The 19,731-nt window shown below is 44.9% G+C and overlaps 1 protein-coding gene across 2 annotated transcripts in view; it reads left to right on the forward strand.

The window, feature by feature from the left end:
* LOC123378274 overlaps nt 1-19,731 on the forward strand; it is a 208,266-nt gene that overhangs the window by 175,929 nt on the left and 12,606 nt on the right. Inside the window, exon 10 of one of the 2 annotated variants that reach the window (XM_045031861.1) lies at nt 6,636-6,853. The exons of the other annotated variant lie outside the window; for it this stretch is intronic. Within the exon in view, the coding sequence (XP_044887796.1) occupies nt 6,636-6,672 (37 nt within the window). The 3' untranslated portion in view covers nt 6,673-6,853. Of the gene's footprint in view, nt 1-6,635; nt 6,854-19,731 lie in introns of those variants that run through there. 2 annotated transcript variants of the gene reach the window in all.

The raw sequence follows: 19,731 nt of genomic DNA on the forward strand, positions 1-19,731 counted from the left end.
CATACACACACACACACACCCCATGGATGGGAGAGCAGACACAGGTCGAAGTTCAGTTATTTCTAAAAGTGCCTGTGTGTTTAAAATGCATTTTCCTGCTGTTAAGAAAATATATATTTTTAAAGAAAACAGATACACTCTTCAGCCCACACACCATATTGCCACCCTTCTGCCCTGGCAGCGGAGTGGGCACTAGGCATAAGCAGACTAAGCAATTGCTTATGGCCGTGAGCGGCTCAAGGGGGCCTCCTATTCACTTTTTATTGTAAGAACTTGCCTGGTTTCCTGTTGGGAGGGGGGAGGAGGAGAAATAGTCCTGCGTCGGGCCCCTAATGAGCTAGCACTGGCTCTGCCCCGGCAGCAGGCCCCTGCTGTCCACCGAATTGCCTCTTCTCCAACTGCAATCACTTGTGTTGTAACCATCACAAAAGAAATGGGTAACTTAAAAAAAACAAAAAACAGAACAGGCCCAGCTCCTCAGCTAGTGAATATTAGTCAAACTTTGCTAACTTCAGTGGGACTGAGGTAAATCACACCAGCTGAGCTGCTGGCCCACTGGGTTTTCTTGGTCCTCAGTGCTTTCTTGGCCATCTAGATCCTCTGCTGTGCTGTATTGAATCTGCTGCATGTTCTCCTCTCTGCTCTGTTGACAGGAACAGAGTGGTACAAAGCAATCCTAGGAGCTCCGGATCCAGCCCAGAGAGGATTTTCCCTAGTGCGGACGCTTTAAAGACAGCCGTAAAGCCACCTCCCATAGACCCCTTCACAAGCCATGGTGTATTAGGAGAGCTGTGGTGAGGGACATCAGAGGGGAGTGTGGGTACAGCAAGCAGCACTGTGGAGATTCCAAGCAGCGCTGTGGCCCATAGGGAAGCCCTGGGAGCCTTTGACTTAGGCTTAAAGGGACAGCATATCCCCCCCACCTCCGGGCCCTGAGTTCTGGGAGCACCACAGTACCCCCCACAGAAGGGTTACATGTGCCAGAAGCATGTTAGCCCCCTTGCAGCCATATGCTAACGCCTCAGGGGTACGACTTTACATAAACACAAAGTAGCCCTTTTCCATGGGCCACGTTTGGGAGAATGGAGTTTGGGAACAGCCGCAGGCATTGGGTTGTCTGGCTCTAGCGGCAATTTAGAGGAGTAGGGATTCAGGAGGGGGATCGCAGAAGGCTGGCGGCCATATTGAGTCTGTGGGCTAGAGCTCCGCTGCTGTGTTTTGGTGTCGTTCTGCCAAAGTAAATGGGAGACCCTGTTTCACCATCTGAGGGTCTGGTCCTGTCGTTTTAGAGGCTCAGCGATAGAGGGAAGTGATCTCGGATTATTTTTTCCAGTTGGAATTGTATTTCCCTCAGACACCAAAGACGCGTTCTGCGTGTGTGCTGAGTCTAGTCATTGCTCCCAGTGAAGTGGGCATTGGGAGCCCATGTCGTATCTAAGGGCAACTGCATCTGAGCCCGGGGACGCTGAAGAACCTGCTCTTGAAAGCACTGATGGAAAGGAGGGAGAAGAATAAAAAAATGATATAAGTGGTATATAAAAAGGAAATTAATTCCTCAGTACGACTCAAGAGAGCAGCCCCAATCCTTTAATGGTGCTGAAAATCAGGGATGTAGCTGGCAAATATTGCAGCTACAAATATTGCAGAGCTTGTGACAAGCCTGCTATAGTCAATCATGTTAGAAAAATCAGAATGAGCAATAACCAAAGGATTTTAGCATGTGATTAGCAATCCGCCTAAGACAAAGTGACTTTTTGGGCATACTACAAACTCCTGAAACAGTAAGGGGAAAGAATAAGTATGATAAAGAATGAATTAATGAAGGGTCAGGATAGTTCAGAAGCATTTTTCATAGATTCTGAGACCAGAAGGGACCTTTAGATTATCTAGTCTGACCCCCTGTCTATCACGGGCCACAGAATTTCACCCAGTTACCACTGTATGGATCCCAGTAACTTGTGATAGACTCAAGCATCCTCCAGAGAGCATCCAGTCTTGATGTGAAGACATCTAGAGAGGGAGAATCCATCACTTCCCTTGGTAGTTTGTCCCACTGGCCAGTCACCCTCACTTGTAATCTCTGTAGAACAAGGAACCACTTTCATAGTAGAGAAGCAGACACGTTCCCTATATTTTTCCACTTGTGGCAGTTGTGACTGATTTGGAGCTGTCCTGTGATAACTGATGAGGACTGTATGTCGGCTTGGTTATTGTGGTGGTGTATTCTATATGACTATATGGGTAACTCAAAAGGAGTCTGTCTGGGAAAATAGGCAGATGAGAGAAGATTGACTCAAGATAAGCTGCTTGTGAGTTGTTAAGGGACAATGCCCAGAGTTGTTTGCTTTGATGTTTTTGCCTTCTCCGCAGCGAACCCACAAAACTGGTTTTGACCAGACCAGGAAAAGGCCTGTGAACACCAAAGAACAAAGAAACTCGGGCAGGTTTTTAAAAGCAGCACTTCATCAAGAGAGGGCAATAATTATCGGGGGGAAGTGGAGAAGAAGCTGGGTCACCATCAAGAGAGGGTGAGACTCTACGTAACATAGTGTGACTCCTTGGTGTCAACTGGCTGAAGCCTTGCAAATAGACTTTATTTTGACATCCTTTCTCTCTAAAGCAAACTAAGCAATACGCAGGTTTTCACAGGGCTGCCTGATCACAGACACCTGAGGGGAAGAGCTGCACGTGCTGAGCTCAGTCAGCACAAACACAGTCGATACACAGGACACCATAACCCAGGGACTGAATCTTATTACACCTCCATGTAGAGGTACCCTAAGAGTGGGAGAATTGTGAAATCGCACCCCAGGAAAGGCAAAGGTCCAAGACGTGATGCCTGAAGGTGTGCACCCAGACACACCAGGAAAGGGACCGAGGTGCAGCTAGTCCTGTAGCCGTGACAGCCACATCCTGGCGTCCTTACTCAAGGTTCTGCTCAGCCCAGGGACAAATCTGCAGCTGGTGTAGCTTGGCAAAATCAGTGACTTACCCTAGCTGAGAATCTGGCCATAGGTTTCAGTGGGAGTTTGCCGGTGTAAGGAATGAGGCCAGGCCGTGGGCCAGTTATGTATCAATTAGAATTCGAAAGGTGTCAGATGTGCTGTATAAATAGGCTGCCAGGAGTCAAGTGAAACTTAATAGCGACAAACATAAAAGTAATTCACATTCACTCCAAAATAATGAAGTCACGTACAGAAAGAATTGAAGTGCCTGAGAGCAGGAGGACTTTGAGGGAAGAGTGGACTGTGAATTTCATTTGCCCCTTAATACACAGGAACCAAGTTAATTGCTCTGCTCTTGTACGCATCTGTATTGTCTACCTGACTCTTTATAATTGCAGTTTAATTGCCTAGTTATGATTCTCCACTTACTGAAGGAAAATACATCAGAACTTCAGAAGGTGTTTCCATGCAATTGGCTTATACCAATTAGAGACTGAAAACCCCAAAGACCTTATTCAAATCATCAAGGCCACTGCCTTGTGATTCATCAGATACTAAGCTGGTTCTGCAGTCCTCTTCAGTTGGGTCATATGTCTCAGTAAGCGACATGGTCTAGTGCTTAGAGCACAGGACCCGGAGTCAGGTGACTTAGGTTCTCTTCCTGAATCTGCTGTGCTCTTACTGTGTGACCTTGGTCGAGGCACATAACCCTATCTGTGTCTGTTTCCCTACCTGTAAAATAGGGGTAAGCACTTACCATTCCCATCTGGGCAAAGCTGTCCTTGATGGGCCCGATCCAAAAATCAGTGGAAGGCTCCTGTAGATATCAGTGGGATTTCGATCGAGCCCTGTAAGACCATAACATTCTCCCTGGGCTTGTTGACTCCACGCAAAGGACATTGGTTTAATAAAGTGACATGTTGGCAGGGCTGCGGGGCCATCAGATGGTGCTGGGAACAAGCTGTTCCTACACAGTGAACCCAGTACTGAAGGCTGGTACAATGTTTTTCTTGTCAACCCCAGGCAAAGTGCACATGGGTCCATCCCTCTCATTGCCATATAGCACCTTCTGTTTGAGTGAAGGCTTTCTGAAATATTGCCAATGTCTCCTTCCCCCTAAGGTAGAGCATGGGAAAAAATCCTCCCTTCCCTCATATATAAGGCCACAGGGAAATGTACTCTCCTGCCCATCATATGCAATACATCTTGGGCGGGGGGAGAAAGTGGGGCACTGTGGAGGAATATTTTAAATGCCATGCAAAAAGCACCCTGTGAATTGTACTCCTGTTTCCCTGGGTGATTCACAACCTCTAGGGCCCTGCATAGCCCTCGTGGTGCAGGTGCTGCGATAAACCTTTTCAAACTCAATTTGTGTTTCATCAGATTGCACTTAAGGGAGGCGAGAGGTGCAGTTTCAGTGTAAATCAACAGAAAGGGTTTTACTTAAACATAAATGAGTCTTAGCAGGGCCCTCCAGGTTACAGGTATGATGGTCTGCCTCATCCTGCCTACTTGCCCCTGGTCTCTGGGAAGCTGTTTACTCAGACTACTATTTGGCATTTGTACCAAGCTTTGCATTTGCAAAGTGCTTCATGAGCATTTGTTAATTAATCTGCAAAGCACCACTCTGGGATAATACCACTGAGGTAGGTATTATCCCTGTTTCAACATAGAGGGGAAAATGGAGGTAGTGCATGTAACTTCTCTGTATCCACCCAGCAAATTAGTGGCAGTCCTGGGCTATGCACAGATCCTGAATTCAGTTTCATATTCTATTTAAACTCTGCCCACAGGGAAGCTCAGGTGAGGGCAGGATATTAGTTACTGGACTTTCTAGGGGAGAAAATGACCAAGGTCCCTATGGTGTTTAAATGGGAGGAAGGATATTCTAATGGATAAGGCACTGACTTGGAATTCAGAGCTTTGGGTTTGACCTCTCTACTCTGCTATAAACCTTGGGCAAATCACTTAATCTTTCAGCTCCCACCTGTAAAATGGGACTAAGAATAATTCCTTTTTCTGTCTTGTCTGTTTGGACTATGGGACACAGAGGCCCATTGACAGCTCACTCCTCTGTGTCATTGGCTCTTGTCAGACCTGACATACTCACTGTTGTAATAATCTGCATCTAAAAGGAGTTATGGAAGGTAGCCATGGAAAACTAAATAACTCTGTGACACATGGCCAGAAAGGGTTAAACATCCTGAAAAATAAATAACCCCTGAAAGACATGTGGGGAGATAATGTTTGTGGTTTTGTTTATTTACATATGTATGAGTAGAGTCCACAATGTAATCAACAGTCCCTGTCTATGCTATATTCTGATAGTTCAGAGATCAAAAGAACATCCTGGCATTTAAATGAATTGTAAACACGGGATATCTCGGTATTCATCTCTCTTTGAAATGTACTGTGAATGGTAGAGGAACAAACAAATGGCCTTATGTTAATTCGTATAACTAAGCACAGGTGATGGACCTCCGTCAAAGTCATCCTGATTACCTTTTGTTTCCTGAGGAACGCCAACTTGTCAAAAGACATGAAAGTCTATAAAAGATCCTTGGGTCCTGATTCTATCATCTCAGATCTGCTTAGGCTTAATCAAGGGAAGTTTGAGTCGCAAGACTGAGATCGCAGTTATGTTGGTATGCCCTGAATATGATATTTGGACATTGGACTATGAACTATTTCTGAAAGAACTCTTTGCAACCACAAAGCTCACCATCTGTGCTATGAATCTGCACCTAAATGAATTGAACTCATGTCTGTATCTATATTGATCTTTTAACCATACTCTCTCTCTTTTGTCTTTTAATAAAGTTTAGTTAATAAGAATTAGCTGTAGCGTGTATTTGGGTAAGATCTGGAATATTCAATAACCTCGGAGGTCATGTGTCCAATCCTTTGGGATTGGTAGAACCTTTTCTTTTATACAATGAAATAAGATTTTCAGAAATCATCATTTTTGATGTGGGTACCAGGATGGAGGCCTGAGGCTGGATCACTTTAAGGGAACTGTGTTGTTTGGACTTCTGAGCAACCAGTGCGGTAATAAAGAAGCTGTTTTATGCTGGCTTGGTGAATCTAAGTATTGGAATATCCACCAGCTTTTTGAGGATTGTCTGCCCCATTCTTTGCAGTTCACCCTAATTGAGTGACCGCAGCTGGCTCCCCACTGGGACCCCAGTCATAGTACTCACTGATCATTAATAGTCTTTCACGATGTATGGACTGGCAGTGTACAAAGTTATGAATATGTGCTAGGATTATGTCCTTAAAATCCGTGTGGTGAGCAGTGCATAAACACAGTCTGCCGTGGACAGAGGAATGTGTATTTGTTTGTCTGACCATCCTGGTTATCAGGCAGGGACAATGAAGGTACATAAAAGGTAAACAAAGCCAACAATCTAATGAGTGGCGAAGAGAGTCCCTTAATTATAAACACAGGGGGTCTTAGCCTCAAATGATAAGCAGTTGAATCAACTGATTGTGTACAATATTACTGTAAGGACTTTGATGAAAGCTAATGACACACAGGTGACTCATATCACTGTGAAATGTAGGTATTAATGCTATATGGAAAATTATGAATACTCACTAAAATTATGCTTTATAAAGTCTGTGACTAAAAAGGGTTTAAATTAGGCAGGTCAGGGAGAGTCGATAAAGAGGTTTTCTGATTTCTCCCAGACAGGAGAGTGGGGAGTTGTCTACCTGTCTCCAATGAAGTTAAGCAAGGTGTGACCAAAAACAATGGAAACCCCATTTACATCCAGCTCAGCAGGGAGATGAAAAGTCCAGAGGAAGGGAAGACCAGCATGAGGTCATCCTGAGTCTGGGGACAAAACAGTGACTTTGGGAAGATGTAAGGAGAGAAGAGACACTATCCTGGCATCCATCTAGATAGACACAAGGGCCCAGAGCTTTTACAAGCTGAGAAGGATGGGTCCTTTTACCAAGGGGGTTAAAGTTTCTGGGAACTGAATACAGGTTACAAACCTGCTTAGGCATAAATCTTTCACCTAGGAAGACAAGGGAAGCCTGGTACTTCTGTGGAAGATCCTGACAGAGAAAGTCCCATGGCTGGAAAGGAAAAGATTGGGAAGAAATCTACCTTGAACCAAGGCTGTAGCATGTTAACTCTAAGCCGCTGGAAAGCATATTTTACTTGTATTCACTTGTGACCATTTTGTCTTTATCTGCTACACTTGAGCGCACTTAAAATCCCATCTCTTTTTGTTAATAAACTTGTTTTACGTTTAATGTAAACCAGCCCAATGCTGTGTTTGAATTGAAGGGATTGTTAACTCCGGTTAAAGCAACAAACTGCAGTGGTTTTGTCTCTTTAAAGGAGCAACAGATCCTTATTACTCATCAGAATGTTCCATGAGAGGGCTTTAGTGCAGATAGTTTGGGGGAAATTTGATACTGGGGATGTGTTGGGATCCCTCAGCTAGTAGTAACCAAGGCTGGTGGAGACCAGGGTGGGGCTATCGTAGGCAGGTTGCTGGGGTCAGAGCGCTGAACCAGGGCTGCAAAGCACACAGACACTCAGGGAACTAGCCCACAGGGTTACTGTTGTGAAAATAAATGTGTCTGTTTTTAACTGATTGCTCGAGTAATGCACCTGTCATTTATCTGATATGAAACTATTGAGGAGGACTCGTGGGGACAGCAATCCGGTTCAGAGGTGTTTGTAATCAGGGTGCCAGTCAGAAGTAGGCAACTTTCTTTACAAAATTGTTTTCTTTTCTTTTCCCATATGTACGGCCCTACCAAATTCATGGCCATGAGAAACGTGTCACGGACCGTGAAAACTGGTCTTTTGTCTGCTTTTACCCTATACGACACAGATTTCATGGGGGAAACCAGGGTTTCTCAAATTGGGGGTCCTGACCCAAAAGGGAGTTGCAGGGGGGTCACAAGGTTATTTTAGGGGGGAGTCACAGAATTGCCACCCTCACTTCTGTGCTGACTTCAGAGCTGGGCGGCCGGAGAGCGGCAGCTGTTGACCAGGTCCCCGGCTCTGAAGTCAGCACCCAGCCAGTAGCAGTACAAACGTAAGAGTAGTAATACCGTGCCATGCCACCCTTACTTCTGCACTGCTGCCTTCAGAGCTAGGCAGCCGGAGCATGGGGGCTGCTGACTGAGGGCCCAGCTCTGCAGGCAGCAGCACAGAAGTAAGGGTGGCAATACCATACTGTGCCAGCCTTATTTCTATGCTGCTGCTGGAAGCAGCTCTGCCGCAGAGCTGGGCTCTCAGCCAGCAGCCACCGCTCTCTAGCTGCCCAGCTCTGAAGGCAGCGCCGCCGCCAGCAGCAGCACAGAAGTAAGGGTAGAAGTACCACAACCCCCCCCTACAATAACCTTGTGACCACCCCACAACTCCTTTTTGTAGTCAGGACCCCGACAATTACAACACCGTGACATTTCAGATTTAAATAGCTGAAATCATGAAATTTACCATTTTTAAGACCATGAAATGGACCATGGATTTGGTAGGGCCCTACCCATATGCCTCTGTATTTGATGGTCCCCCTGGGCTTGCTTTCTCAAGTGATTAGTGATTTTGAAGGCCCAGCTTCAGAAATTTGTCTCATGCTTATATGCTCTAGCTCAGCCACAGTGTGTTGGTGCCAGAGTCCCTTTGTGTATCCGGGCGCTAAGCCCCGTACCTTTCCCTCTATTTCACCCCTGACTTGCTTAGTTGGCTCCCTGCTCAGCTTATTGGGTTCTGAGGATCCCTTTCTTGGGTGCCTAACTCGCCCTGTGCATTGTGTGGGCAGCCTGGCCGACTCACTCAGGGTTGAGGATTTCACTAGGTGGCAGGGCCCTAGGCTCTAAGCCTAACTACCTTTAGAATCTGGGCCTTAGAAGCCTAAGTCTTATTGAAAGTCAGTAGGACTTAGGCGCCTATTCAGACTCTCTCTCTGGCCCAAGGAATATTTATTTTATGAAGTAGAAGTGGTGTGAGATTGAGAGAGATTCATCCCACAATACCCTATAGCCTACTCCGCTGGAAGTAGAATTACTCAGCTGGAAATTAGGAGACCTGGGATCTGGTGTTACATGCGAGCACAGGGCCCTCACCAATGCCTCCCATTTTTGCCAGTCACCTGCTGCAATCCTAGCTTCTTCCCATATCATTTGGATAGCTTTCAGTTCTGCCTCTGTTGTGCGTCTCCATGTTATCCTTGGTCTACCTCGTTACCCCTTGCCCTGAGAGTTCCAGTCCAATACCTGTCTTGTTATGGTTGGCTTTTTCCTCTATGTATGCCTAGCCACCTCCATTTTCGTTCTGTAATTTCCTGTCCTATTGGTTTCTATTTCATCCTCATTCAGAGTTCTTTGTGATTTTTTTTCTGGCCATCTGATATTGAGGATTTGTCTTAGAGAGCTGTTTATGAAAACTTGAAGGAGAGCGGTGGCACTCTGATGCATCTGAAGAAGTGAGGTTTTTTACCCACGGAAGCTTATGCCCAAATAAATCTGTTAGTCTTTAAGGTGCCACCAGACTCCTTGTTGTTTTTGTGGATACAGACTAACACGGCTACCCCCTGATATATGAAAACTTGGAGTTTTGATAGTAAGGTTTTAATGTCTCCATATTTCAGCACCACATAGTAAGACTGTCTTTACAATGGTATTAAATATCTGAAGTTTAGTTTGGATGGCAAGATTTCTGCTTCTCCAGATCTGCTTTAGAGTTACAAAGGCATGTCTGGCTTTTGTTATTCCAGCTTTGCCTGTTCCATCTGTTGTATTTATTGTTCTTACAATGCTGCCAAGATATGTGAAATATCAGACCTCTTCCATGTCAGTCCCAGAAAGTGTTACTGGTGTTTCTTGTGCGCTGATTCTCATAGTTTTAGTTTTCACGGTGTTCATTTTCAACCCTACTAATTGTGTGTAGGTTGTTTTGGCTTGCTTACATGTCTCTATGGGTATGGGATAGCAAATTGATGTCATCTGCAAAGTTAAGGTCCTCTAACTTCTGTGTGAAAGTTCACTGTATGCCCCTTAGTTGCCATGTGGTCTTTCTCATTACCCAATCCATCACCAGTGAAAAGATCATGGGTGAAAGAAGACACCCTTCTCTGATGCCCATAGTAACCTCATGTGGCTGACTCAGTTAGCTGTTACATATTACTTGGCATGTCATATTTTCATACAAGCTGTGAATGATGTTCACAAATTACTGAGAGATTCCATAGTGGCATAGTGCCACTATGCTGCACAACACCCTACATACCTTTAAAAATCTGTGCCTAGGATCCCATTGTGATGGGTGTGGCCTTAATTCCTAAATTAATTAGACTATACAGAAACATTCTTATCACTCTGTTGTTTCACGCCCTTCTGACAAGTGTAATGGGCCTTGCAAACAGCATCCAGCATAAACTCTGAAGACAATATTTACACATAATTAAAACACTCTCTGTGGTTGCCTTGGAATTGATAATTGGGAGGGAGGGAGGGTCCCTCATTCTGCCCTGCACAACCCTCATGTTTAAAGATTACAGTCCCCTTGTGCTCCTTTCAACAGTGAGCCCCAAACAATAGCATATGTTTCCTTTGCTGGTTTTTCAGATGGATAGACCTCTTTTGAGCTTGGGACAGAGTTGGTGTAGAGTAAAGTAAAGCTGGACATGTACTTACAAAGAGAAACAAACCCTAAAGATGAATAAAGAAGCCACCAGGCAGTTACAGATTCTCTGCCATATTTCTGAGCAGAAAGAGGGACAGCACTTCGGACTCACAGCAGATACCAGAGTTTCTTCTCTGTTCTCTTCCCTTAGCAAGCTCTCCTCACTCGCATGAATCAGCATCTCAATTTAATCCTCTCGCCTTGGAGACTGTTCTCCCCATCTCCCAGTCCAGCTCCCGTTGGAAAACAGCGAGTCTTTTCCTTGAGTTTAATGGAAGCTGGATCTTGTCACAGTGTGCACAGTCTGCTAATGATTTCTTACAGGGGACAGAGGCCCAGATCCTCCAGAGTATTTAGGCTCCTAACTTCCTTTGATTTCAATGCGAGTGAAGATAGTAAATACTGTTTATGGACAGAGTCCTTCCCCTTTTCCTTGTACATTTGTGGTAAACGATTAAAAGACACCCCTCAGATCCCCTGGCACCTGTATCGGTGGAGAGAAAAGGAACATTCAGCCATCAAGCTCTGCCAGCAAAGGGGAACAAGCCATGCCAGTTGCAGGATGTTTTTTGGGACATAGATCACTGTCCTTTAGGAAATGGAATGAGACACAATTCACTTCAGAAAGGCTATCAGACTGCAACGGCTTTCAGGGCCAGATCCTCAGCTGAGGTAAATCAGCAGAGCTCCACTGAGTTTAATTCGTTGGAGCTATACCAATTTGCACCCCCCTGAGGATCTGGCCCTCCCACCTTCAGTAATCTGGGCAGGAGTTGAATTACTGACCTAAAGGCAAAAGTCTTCATAAACCATTGCTAGCCTTCCGAGCCATAGTATCCCACAGAAATGTAAGCATTTTTTCCCCATTGTAACAAACAGCACTCCTAAACGGCAAGGTCAGCAGAATAAGGTTACTGAGTGATGGTCATCTGTGCGTGATGGTGAATAGTCAGGGCTGGGGGAAGGGGAAACATCTGTACATTGAACCTGACTGGGAACCCTTGTGCCAGAGAGCCCACCTGGTTAAAAAATGGGATGAGAGAGAAGCGTGCGTTGAAAACCAGAGCAGCGCGTTTTGAGTGAACTTCCCCAGGCACGGGGTGAGTTCTTCTCTAAAGACGTCTTGTAAATGCGGAGATGTGATATGTAACATTCGGCTCAGGAATGTTATCTCCATTGTGGTAGTGCTTAGACGTCTGGGTGCTGCACAAAACACCCCACAAAAAGACAATCCTCGTCCTGAAGAATTATAGTGATAGGAAGGTTGGGTGGGGTGGTATATGCAAAACAAACAGGATTTTCCAAGTGGAATCCCCAACTCCTCTGTCTTCAGATCCAGAATATAAACTTCAGGGCCAAAACTCTGCCGGTGTAGCTCCATTGACTTCAGAGGAGTTGTTTCAGCAGATAGTTTGGCCCTGAATGTTTATACGCTCCGACTGGATCAGAAAAATGTGCACCTGCTAGTTGTGTGGTTCTGGTGGTAGGAAATCATCCTGGGGATAGCTATTCCTTTTCCTCTTCTGGTTTCACTTTGAAGTTTATCCTTCAAGGTGAATAACTTGCCTATCCCGCTGCTTGAGTTTCTTCTCTTGCCTCCTACTCCCTTGAGAAGCATAAGGTGTTTTTTTAACCTTCTAATCTGTCCTTCCCTGCATATGTATAAATATGTACGTACATTTCTAGCATATAAACCCAGCATATATTGCTGTTTCTTCATGTTTAATAGACTTTTTCTCTATACTCAACTCATCCTTATTCTAGAAATGCACTGAAAACTCAATACAAAGAACATTTAAAAAAAAACCATTAGCATTATCAGCATAATTAGTACAGCTCAGATTAAATCCTACTGGATGCAGAGCTAGACTCATTGAGATTTATCTTTGCATAGCTCAGTGGGTAACACTAGGAAGCACTGTGGCGCTGTATCTCTATGTTCAAGTCTGGCATGCTGTTGGCTTAGTTTTTGAATAAATCTCACTGTAGTTATTGTGCAGTGGTTGCCCTTAAAACCTTTCCTGTTCCCTGTTTGTTAGGGCCAATCCAAAAATTTTGGAAGAAAAATGGCTTTTTGGACAATACAGGTATGTTAGTGAATTTTCTGATTTATTTTTCTACCAAACCATTGGAAGAAAAAACCCCACCCAATACTAATTGAAATTGCATTCCATTCTAATTGAAAAGCTGTAGTTTTCTAGCTCACTGAAAATGTTTCGTTCTGAATTTTTTGTTGGAAAACTCAGTGAAAAATTTCTAAGAAAAATCTCCATTTTGTTGGCAATGTTTAATGGAAAAGACCCCCCCCCAGCGCTTTTTTTCCCCTTCAGACCAGCTCTGCTGTTTCCTGTAATAGTGCGGGCAGGACCATACTCTATTGTACAAATAGGGAACAGCTGCTCATACAGGTGATAAGAGGAAACTTAGGAGCTCTCATTGGCTTTATGGCACACTATCTCCACGGCTGAGTGCTTAATGCATGACATGCTGGGCCCTAGATATGGTCCGTCTTTCCTCTCTGCTGCTCACTTGCCTTTGAAGTGAAGTACATTTCAACCACTGGGGTATGCCTCACAGGAGAACTGCACCCTACTGGTTGACACAGTACCAGTGTCCCATGGTCACTGGGACCCATCAGGAGTGCAGGCAGAGCCTCCACCCTGTTGCTTCCATTCCATCCCTCAGTCACTTCCAAGGTAGCATCTCAGTCCTCCACCCCTTCCTGCCCACACAACCGGGAGACAGAAAATGGTGCTTCTGCTTCCTGCAGGTGGAGTCAGAGGTGGAGGTGGAGCACAACTATCCTGGGCTTATATAGCCCTATTGTATGGAGTTTCTGCATGGTTAAAATACTTAGTTTACACTGCTTGTGGGATTGTGCTTTCTCTCTCTTTCTCTCTCTCTCTCTCATGATCCTTCTCCTGGAGGTATCAGGAGGAGATGATCAATATTATCATCTACTACTAAACCTCACGTCTCGGCCTTAGCTGTTGAATGATCCTTTATTTCTGATAATTGAGTCAGTCTCTAACATCTGCAGCTGATTGATTCCAATTCCATTGTCATACCTTGCAGAGAAAGACTGTCTGTCTCTCCATTTGGGCCTTCATATGGTCTCCCATCACTGTGGTATCAGAGCAATGTCCATGAAAATAAACGCCAAAAACCCGGAGAGGCTGGCGTCTGCTTAGCTGCTCCATTTAGCAGTTGTTCCTGCTTCATGTGGCTCGGTCTGAAAAAGCTAGCAGCTTCCAGCTTTGGTCCTTGCCAGCTACCTGGGGTGTGCTTATGGCTCTCAGGAAGTCCATGTTGATACCCTCCATATTTGCGCTCTGTTTGCCTGAGGCCAGTCTGTCACAGCCTCTCTGTGTCAAAGCTTTTGCGGTGCTTGGATGCTGAAAATGAATGGAACTCAGTTACTGCAGGTAGTCTCCTCTCTCTTCTAGGCCATGTGTGACAGGCCAGTTGCCAGGCTATTATTATGAATGCCAAGGATGATCCCTGGAGAACTGGGAGGAGTAACCTATAAGAACAGTAGGGCACTATAAAAAATACCTGACTGATATGGACGGCTACATCTGACTGAGATTTACCAAGCAGTGGAGTATTGTAACAAGAAGCCTTAAAAGCCCTTCAGACCTGCAGGAAAGGTGTGGGGAGGAGAAAAGGAGAGGCTTTTGATAGGAGCTCGGTGTTAATCAATAGATTCACCCTGTTGCATTGGAAATCCCAGGACAAATGGAAATTGAGAGTGTGATGCGGCACGATCTGAGGTCAGCAGGCCTCTGTGTTCTAGATCAGGACTAAGGCTCAAGGACAGGACTATCTATGGGTTCTTGTTGCCTTACCACTAGCCGTGCATGGCATGTAGAATTCAAACGTGTTCCCTAAAGGTGTCTGTATATACTTCCTCTCCACTTGGTGCACGCAGTGCGCTGGTGACCCCTTGTTTTGCCTGTCAGGCCTGTTGCCTTCGGATTGGCCAGTGTCAAACTCTGTTGCCTTGTAAGATCCATGTAACCAATGCTGACAGTTCAAAGTGAGCCACAGCATCGCCTGCGAGGCAGACTCTCCAACTCTGCAGCCAAGAAGGTTTCCGGTTGTCCTTAGCACTGACACAACAGCCTTATTTATCCACCACACTGTGAGAAATTAAACACACAGTTCAGCACAGTTGCAGCTTCCCCCGGGCTGAGCGGATAGACCTGCTTAGATACTTGCTACCAGACTCTGTAGTATCAGTGAAATGTTATTTATGCTGTTGCATGGTAAGTGTGAGAGTGTGTTCAACACTTTGATTTTATGGTTATAGGATCTTAAAATGCTTGTGAGTAGTAGTGAGGCGGTTACACTTTGAGTGTGCAAGCACGTGTGAACTCACAGACTAGCACCAGGAACTCTCCTGTGCTTGTAAATTTTACCCCTCTGCATTGCTGAGTGATTTGACCTCAGGAGCAACTCACCAAAGGGCTGAGGCTGGGCCAGAACAGTGCTGAGGTCCAGTTGGCTGTGCTCTATCATCAGCTGGATCGGTGCAGCCCGGTCTGCTTTAAAGTCTCTGCAGCTGCTTTGCTGGGGTGAACAGAATGAGAGGAATTGTCCCTGGCCCCAGTCCTGCACAAGAGCCAGAGTGAATCACAGCTCCTGCACATGGAGCAACACGAGAACTGTTCCCTTCCAGTGTCCTTGCGAGCATGTATCAACTCTGTGTGTGTCACAGACTTTGATGTACAACAGTCAAGGGCTAATTATTATGGACATTTGGTCCACCAGGAGTTCATCCTTGTTCCTGTGCCATTATACACATCAACAGCACTCAGCAGGCATGGAACTTGCCAAAAAAAACCCAATAGCCACCTAGCACCCCCTCTTGAGCTAGTGTGGAATCAGTTGTTCTTTTACCAAAGAACACAGGGGTGACAGTTCAATGGTTGCAGCTTTATTCTGTCTGGTCACTTCATTTCCACCAGCACAGAGTAACTTTCCTACCACTAATGGACTGAGCTAAGAGATCAGTTTGAAAGTAGCCAGATAGCATACTTCATCCCTTCCCCACTCCAGCTCAAGCGTCCCACATTCTGGAGTATCATCGAAAATACTTCCAAAGGCCTGTAATACATTGTCTTGAACACTTGTAACAAAGGCACTACAGACTGAACATGACCTAAAATAGTACAGGGTCAGGGCAGACTAACTGAACCTTTAAATCTGTGGGTCTGAAACTTATTTGATCTCACCACCCCCTTTGTGGCTGTAGTAGTTTACGCCTCCCAGCCCGGCACACAAGTACCAATAAAAAAAATCAACATGCAACTCTCACTAAATATTAAAACCAGGAAGGCATCGATTCAAGCAGAGCCAATGATCCATTGTAATACGAGCAAAAGCAAAACTGCAGTTGTGGTCGATGGTTACAATTAAATGTGCACATTGTGTCATAGCCGAGGGGTTAATGTACAGATGGCAACGACTCTGTATAATGCTGTGCAGGCGTAACAAAAATCCATCAAAATGCACAGCACCATCTAGATGCATAGCGCCATCTGAGAACCTGATACATCTGGAGGAATCGGCTTTGCTAGTTATTGGGCAATATGCGCACAGTACGTTTTTTCCCCCCTAAAGCTTCTCATGCCTCCCCCCACAGAATACATTCCCGCAGCCCCCAAGGAGGCCTGCCCCCACAGTTTGAGAACCTCTGCTTTAAATCCTTAAATGTAGTAAAGGAATGGTTCTGCCCCGTCATTTACCTCACCCATTTGATGCATAATCTGTTTAATAATCTCACAAATAGGCTGGCGTGCTTCAAAAACACTGAAATCTGTGAGTACTCACGTGGTTAAAAGAACTGGATAGTAGCGTAGTGCTTGGTGTTTCTAAGACCAGTGGGTCTTAGATTTACTTTGTCTGTGCTTTGATCCAGGAAATGGGAATATTTTCTTCTGTTACACCTAGCGGCTGGAAAGCTGGAAGCTGGGACAATGGGAGTGATGACAGGTTCTTGATATTCCCCATCCTCCCTTACGTTCTGGTTTCACCCTTCGGACTCTGGTAAATCGGTCAGGGCTAGATTGTGACCATGCAGTCCAGCCTGAGCAGGGGGATGCATATAGGTGAGTTACCCCAGGAGCTGGTCTGGAACCAACTCATGACGCTAAGAGGTATAGTTCAGACCCCGCCTACCTCTTGCTCAGTGGGCGGAGTATGCTGCACCAGCCCTCTCCCTGGCAGAGCCCCACGTTGGCTCAGCTGTGCTGGCTGACACATAGGGAGGATGGAATGAAGGCTCCATCCACCTGCACATGGCGGGAGTAGCAGTGCTCCAGTAGCTGCCCACTTTTGCACAGAACTTGACAATACAAGTATCAAATGCAGTAAGAGACCTTCTTGCACCCCGGTAGTCTTCTACTCGAGTGTGCAACCAGCCAATAGCCTTTTCCAGGAAAGGTCTCCTCCCTGGACCTGATAACATCACTGTTCCCAGGTTTTTTTTTAACCTCACTTTGAATTAAAATGTCTTTTCCCACCCCCACACATCTATCATCACAAACTTGTTCTCGGTCTTCAGCTCCTACTATAGGCCTTGGTTTCTTCCCAGATATAGTTACCCTAATCATGTGACCGAGCTTCCAGTCTGGCATATAAATATCTTTCCGTTAGGTGTTTGGCCGGTGTATAGTTTAAAGACATTCACAGGAAGTAACAGCTGGTAAATTTTCACAGTGTCTTAGTCCTAAGCAGGACTAGACCAACAGAACATATTATACCGGTGCTTTCAACCTGCACTGGCTCCCCAGGCAGTAGTTTAATCCATTTTAGGATTCTAGTGCAGATCTACAAAGACCTTAATGAGCCAGGCCAATATGTGAAGGGCAATTTCTTCTGGGATCTGCTGAGATGGCTGGGATTTTCCAGCCCACTGCAGAGGATGGAACCCTCCAGGGGTCCACTTGAGGATTACGGAGACAAAGTCTTCTCACAGCACTCCCAAACCTCGGAAATGATCTCAAAAGGACATCAGGAAACATCCAATGCTAGCCAGCCCCAGGTCACGCTCCACCAAACCTTTTACCGATCACTATGGCAGAAGAAAATCAACTGCACCCTCAAAGGTAGAAGCTAAGCTGAGTAGAAGAATATAAAATTGACTCTCTTTTCTGAACAAATGTTCTTGTTTTTCCATACAAAACCTACTTATAAAGGTGAAAGGCTCTTTAGAAATGCTGACAGATAAATTAGACAGAACTATGTAGCATTGTTCAACAAAATAGCACGAACGGTGCTAGGTACCTTCTCTATTTTGTTGCTTCTCAGAGCAACTTTGAGACTTTCTTACAAAGTATTTAGTTGCCTAATTAGAATTTGGATGGTGAAAAAGGCTGATAAAATACAGTAGGAGGGGAGTGGAGATATTCAGCTAGTGTGCATTGATATGGCTGCATTGACTGCAGTGGAGCAATGCTGGCTTTCACAAGCACAGGATCTGGCCCTATATATTTTTAACCTGGGAAAAGTTCTTGAATACTGAGATGTATATTGGGACCATTTATTGAGATATTAATTCCTTGGTATAACATGTCTCTCAAACTAATCACAAAACCTTAAGAGTGTTTGACTGAATTCTGGGGCTGATCTAACACTCACTGATGTCAAAGGAAAAAACAACCATTGACTTCAATGGACCTTAGATTGGGCCCTACGTGAGGGTTTACAGTGCAGATAACTTCTTGTTTAGTGAGATATAATGGCAGAGCAAAATCAATACCTACTCGCTGCGATGGGGATGGTGGCAATATCCAGGGGTCTGCTTGTGTTACAAAAGCTTTTGTTTGTCTGAGCTGATAACCTTTACAGTTATGAATTGGTTCTTCAGTATTCTATTCCATATCTAGCCATTAAGCAGGCTGTCTGGCTCAGGGTTTCGCACATACCATATCTGCATAGCTTGCATGAAGTCTGATGCTGATACATCTCTGGAACACTGGTTCTCATATCCTCCCGGAAGTATCTTTCCCTTACCGAAAGCTTATTCTTTCTGCAAAAATAAGGCCTTCTCTCCTGAGTAATTTCATTCATGTTTGGCCATCCATTTACTGTAAGGAGTAGAACTTTAGCTAACAACTTACCTATTAGTGTAGAAAACTAGCTTGTCAATAGTAAGTTGCACTTTTCTCTGGGGAGTGAACACCTGAATTCGACAGTCTTCGTACAACCTTTCTAAATGAGCATTGCAGGTCCACAAATTAATGTCATTTCACTAGCAAAATGTTGGTTGATTAATCTCTTTTGCTAGCTAAATAACATTCAAATGGAAAAAACAAGGCATTTAGTAATAATCTGGTCCCTTGCATGTCTTCCACAGGTGCCCTGAACTGAGTGTTTTGATGCGTTGCCAAGGACTTACAGTAATCATATCAAGAAGTTTTTTTATGCCAATCCCAGCCCTCTTGTCAGAACAGATCTACACTGCTCTCCAGTGTGAAGTATTAATTATGTTTATATAATGCACAGTTTTAAAATCCTTTCTTAGTGAATATTCTCAAATGCTTCAAAGACAGCTTGTAAATCAAGCAGTGGAAAATGTGTTAAATATAGACACATCAGGTTTGATCCTGAGCTGGTGTAAACAGAGTTAAAGTAAAGGGTGTTGTCCCAATGTACAGATGTTGAGAATCTGACCCATTATTCCTTTCTGTTTGGCAGTATCATCCTCCTGGCTGTTACCATTCAATTTTTGTTCACTTAGCGCCTGATACTGAACTCAATGGGAGTTTTCCAAATGACCTTTTCCAATGGCCTTTGAATCAGAACCACATTCATTCTTTACGGTCTATGGCCCATGCTCGTATTTCATAAAGTTGTCATTTGGTACCTTCCAAAGTTTTGTGGACCCTGCTTCTTCTTAGTGTGTGTGCAATGTGACCTCAGGTGGCACGTGACCAGGATTCATCGTGCTGAGTACTGACGGGGAGCACGACATAAACACTGATCCATGCCTGCCAGTGGACCCTGCTGAGCATGATACATTGGTCTCAAATGATGCCTGTTGTTTGCTCCAATGTTGCCCGGCTTGTTGATAAGCTCTTTACCTCCTTTTATAAAACAGGATCCCCTAGAGGTTCAGGTGACTGGCTCGGT

This window comes from Mauremys mutica, chromosome 10, assembly GCF_020497125.1.
Source record: "Mauremys mutica isolate MM-2020 ecotype Southern chromosome 10, ASM2049712v1, whole genome shotgun sequence".
NCBI classification, from domain to species: domain Eukaryota; kingdom Metazoa; phylum Chordata; order Testudines; family Geoemydidae; genus Mauremys; species Mauremys mutica.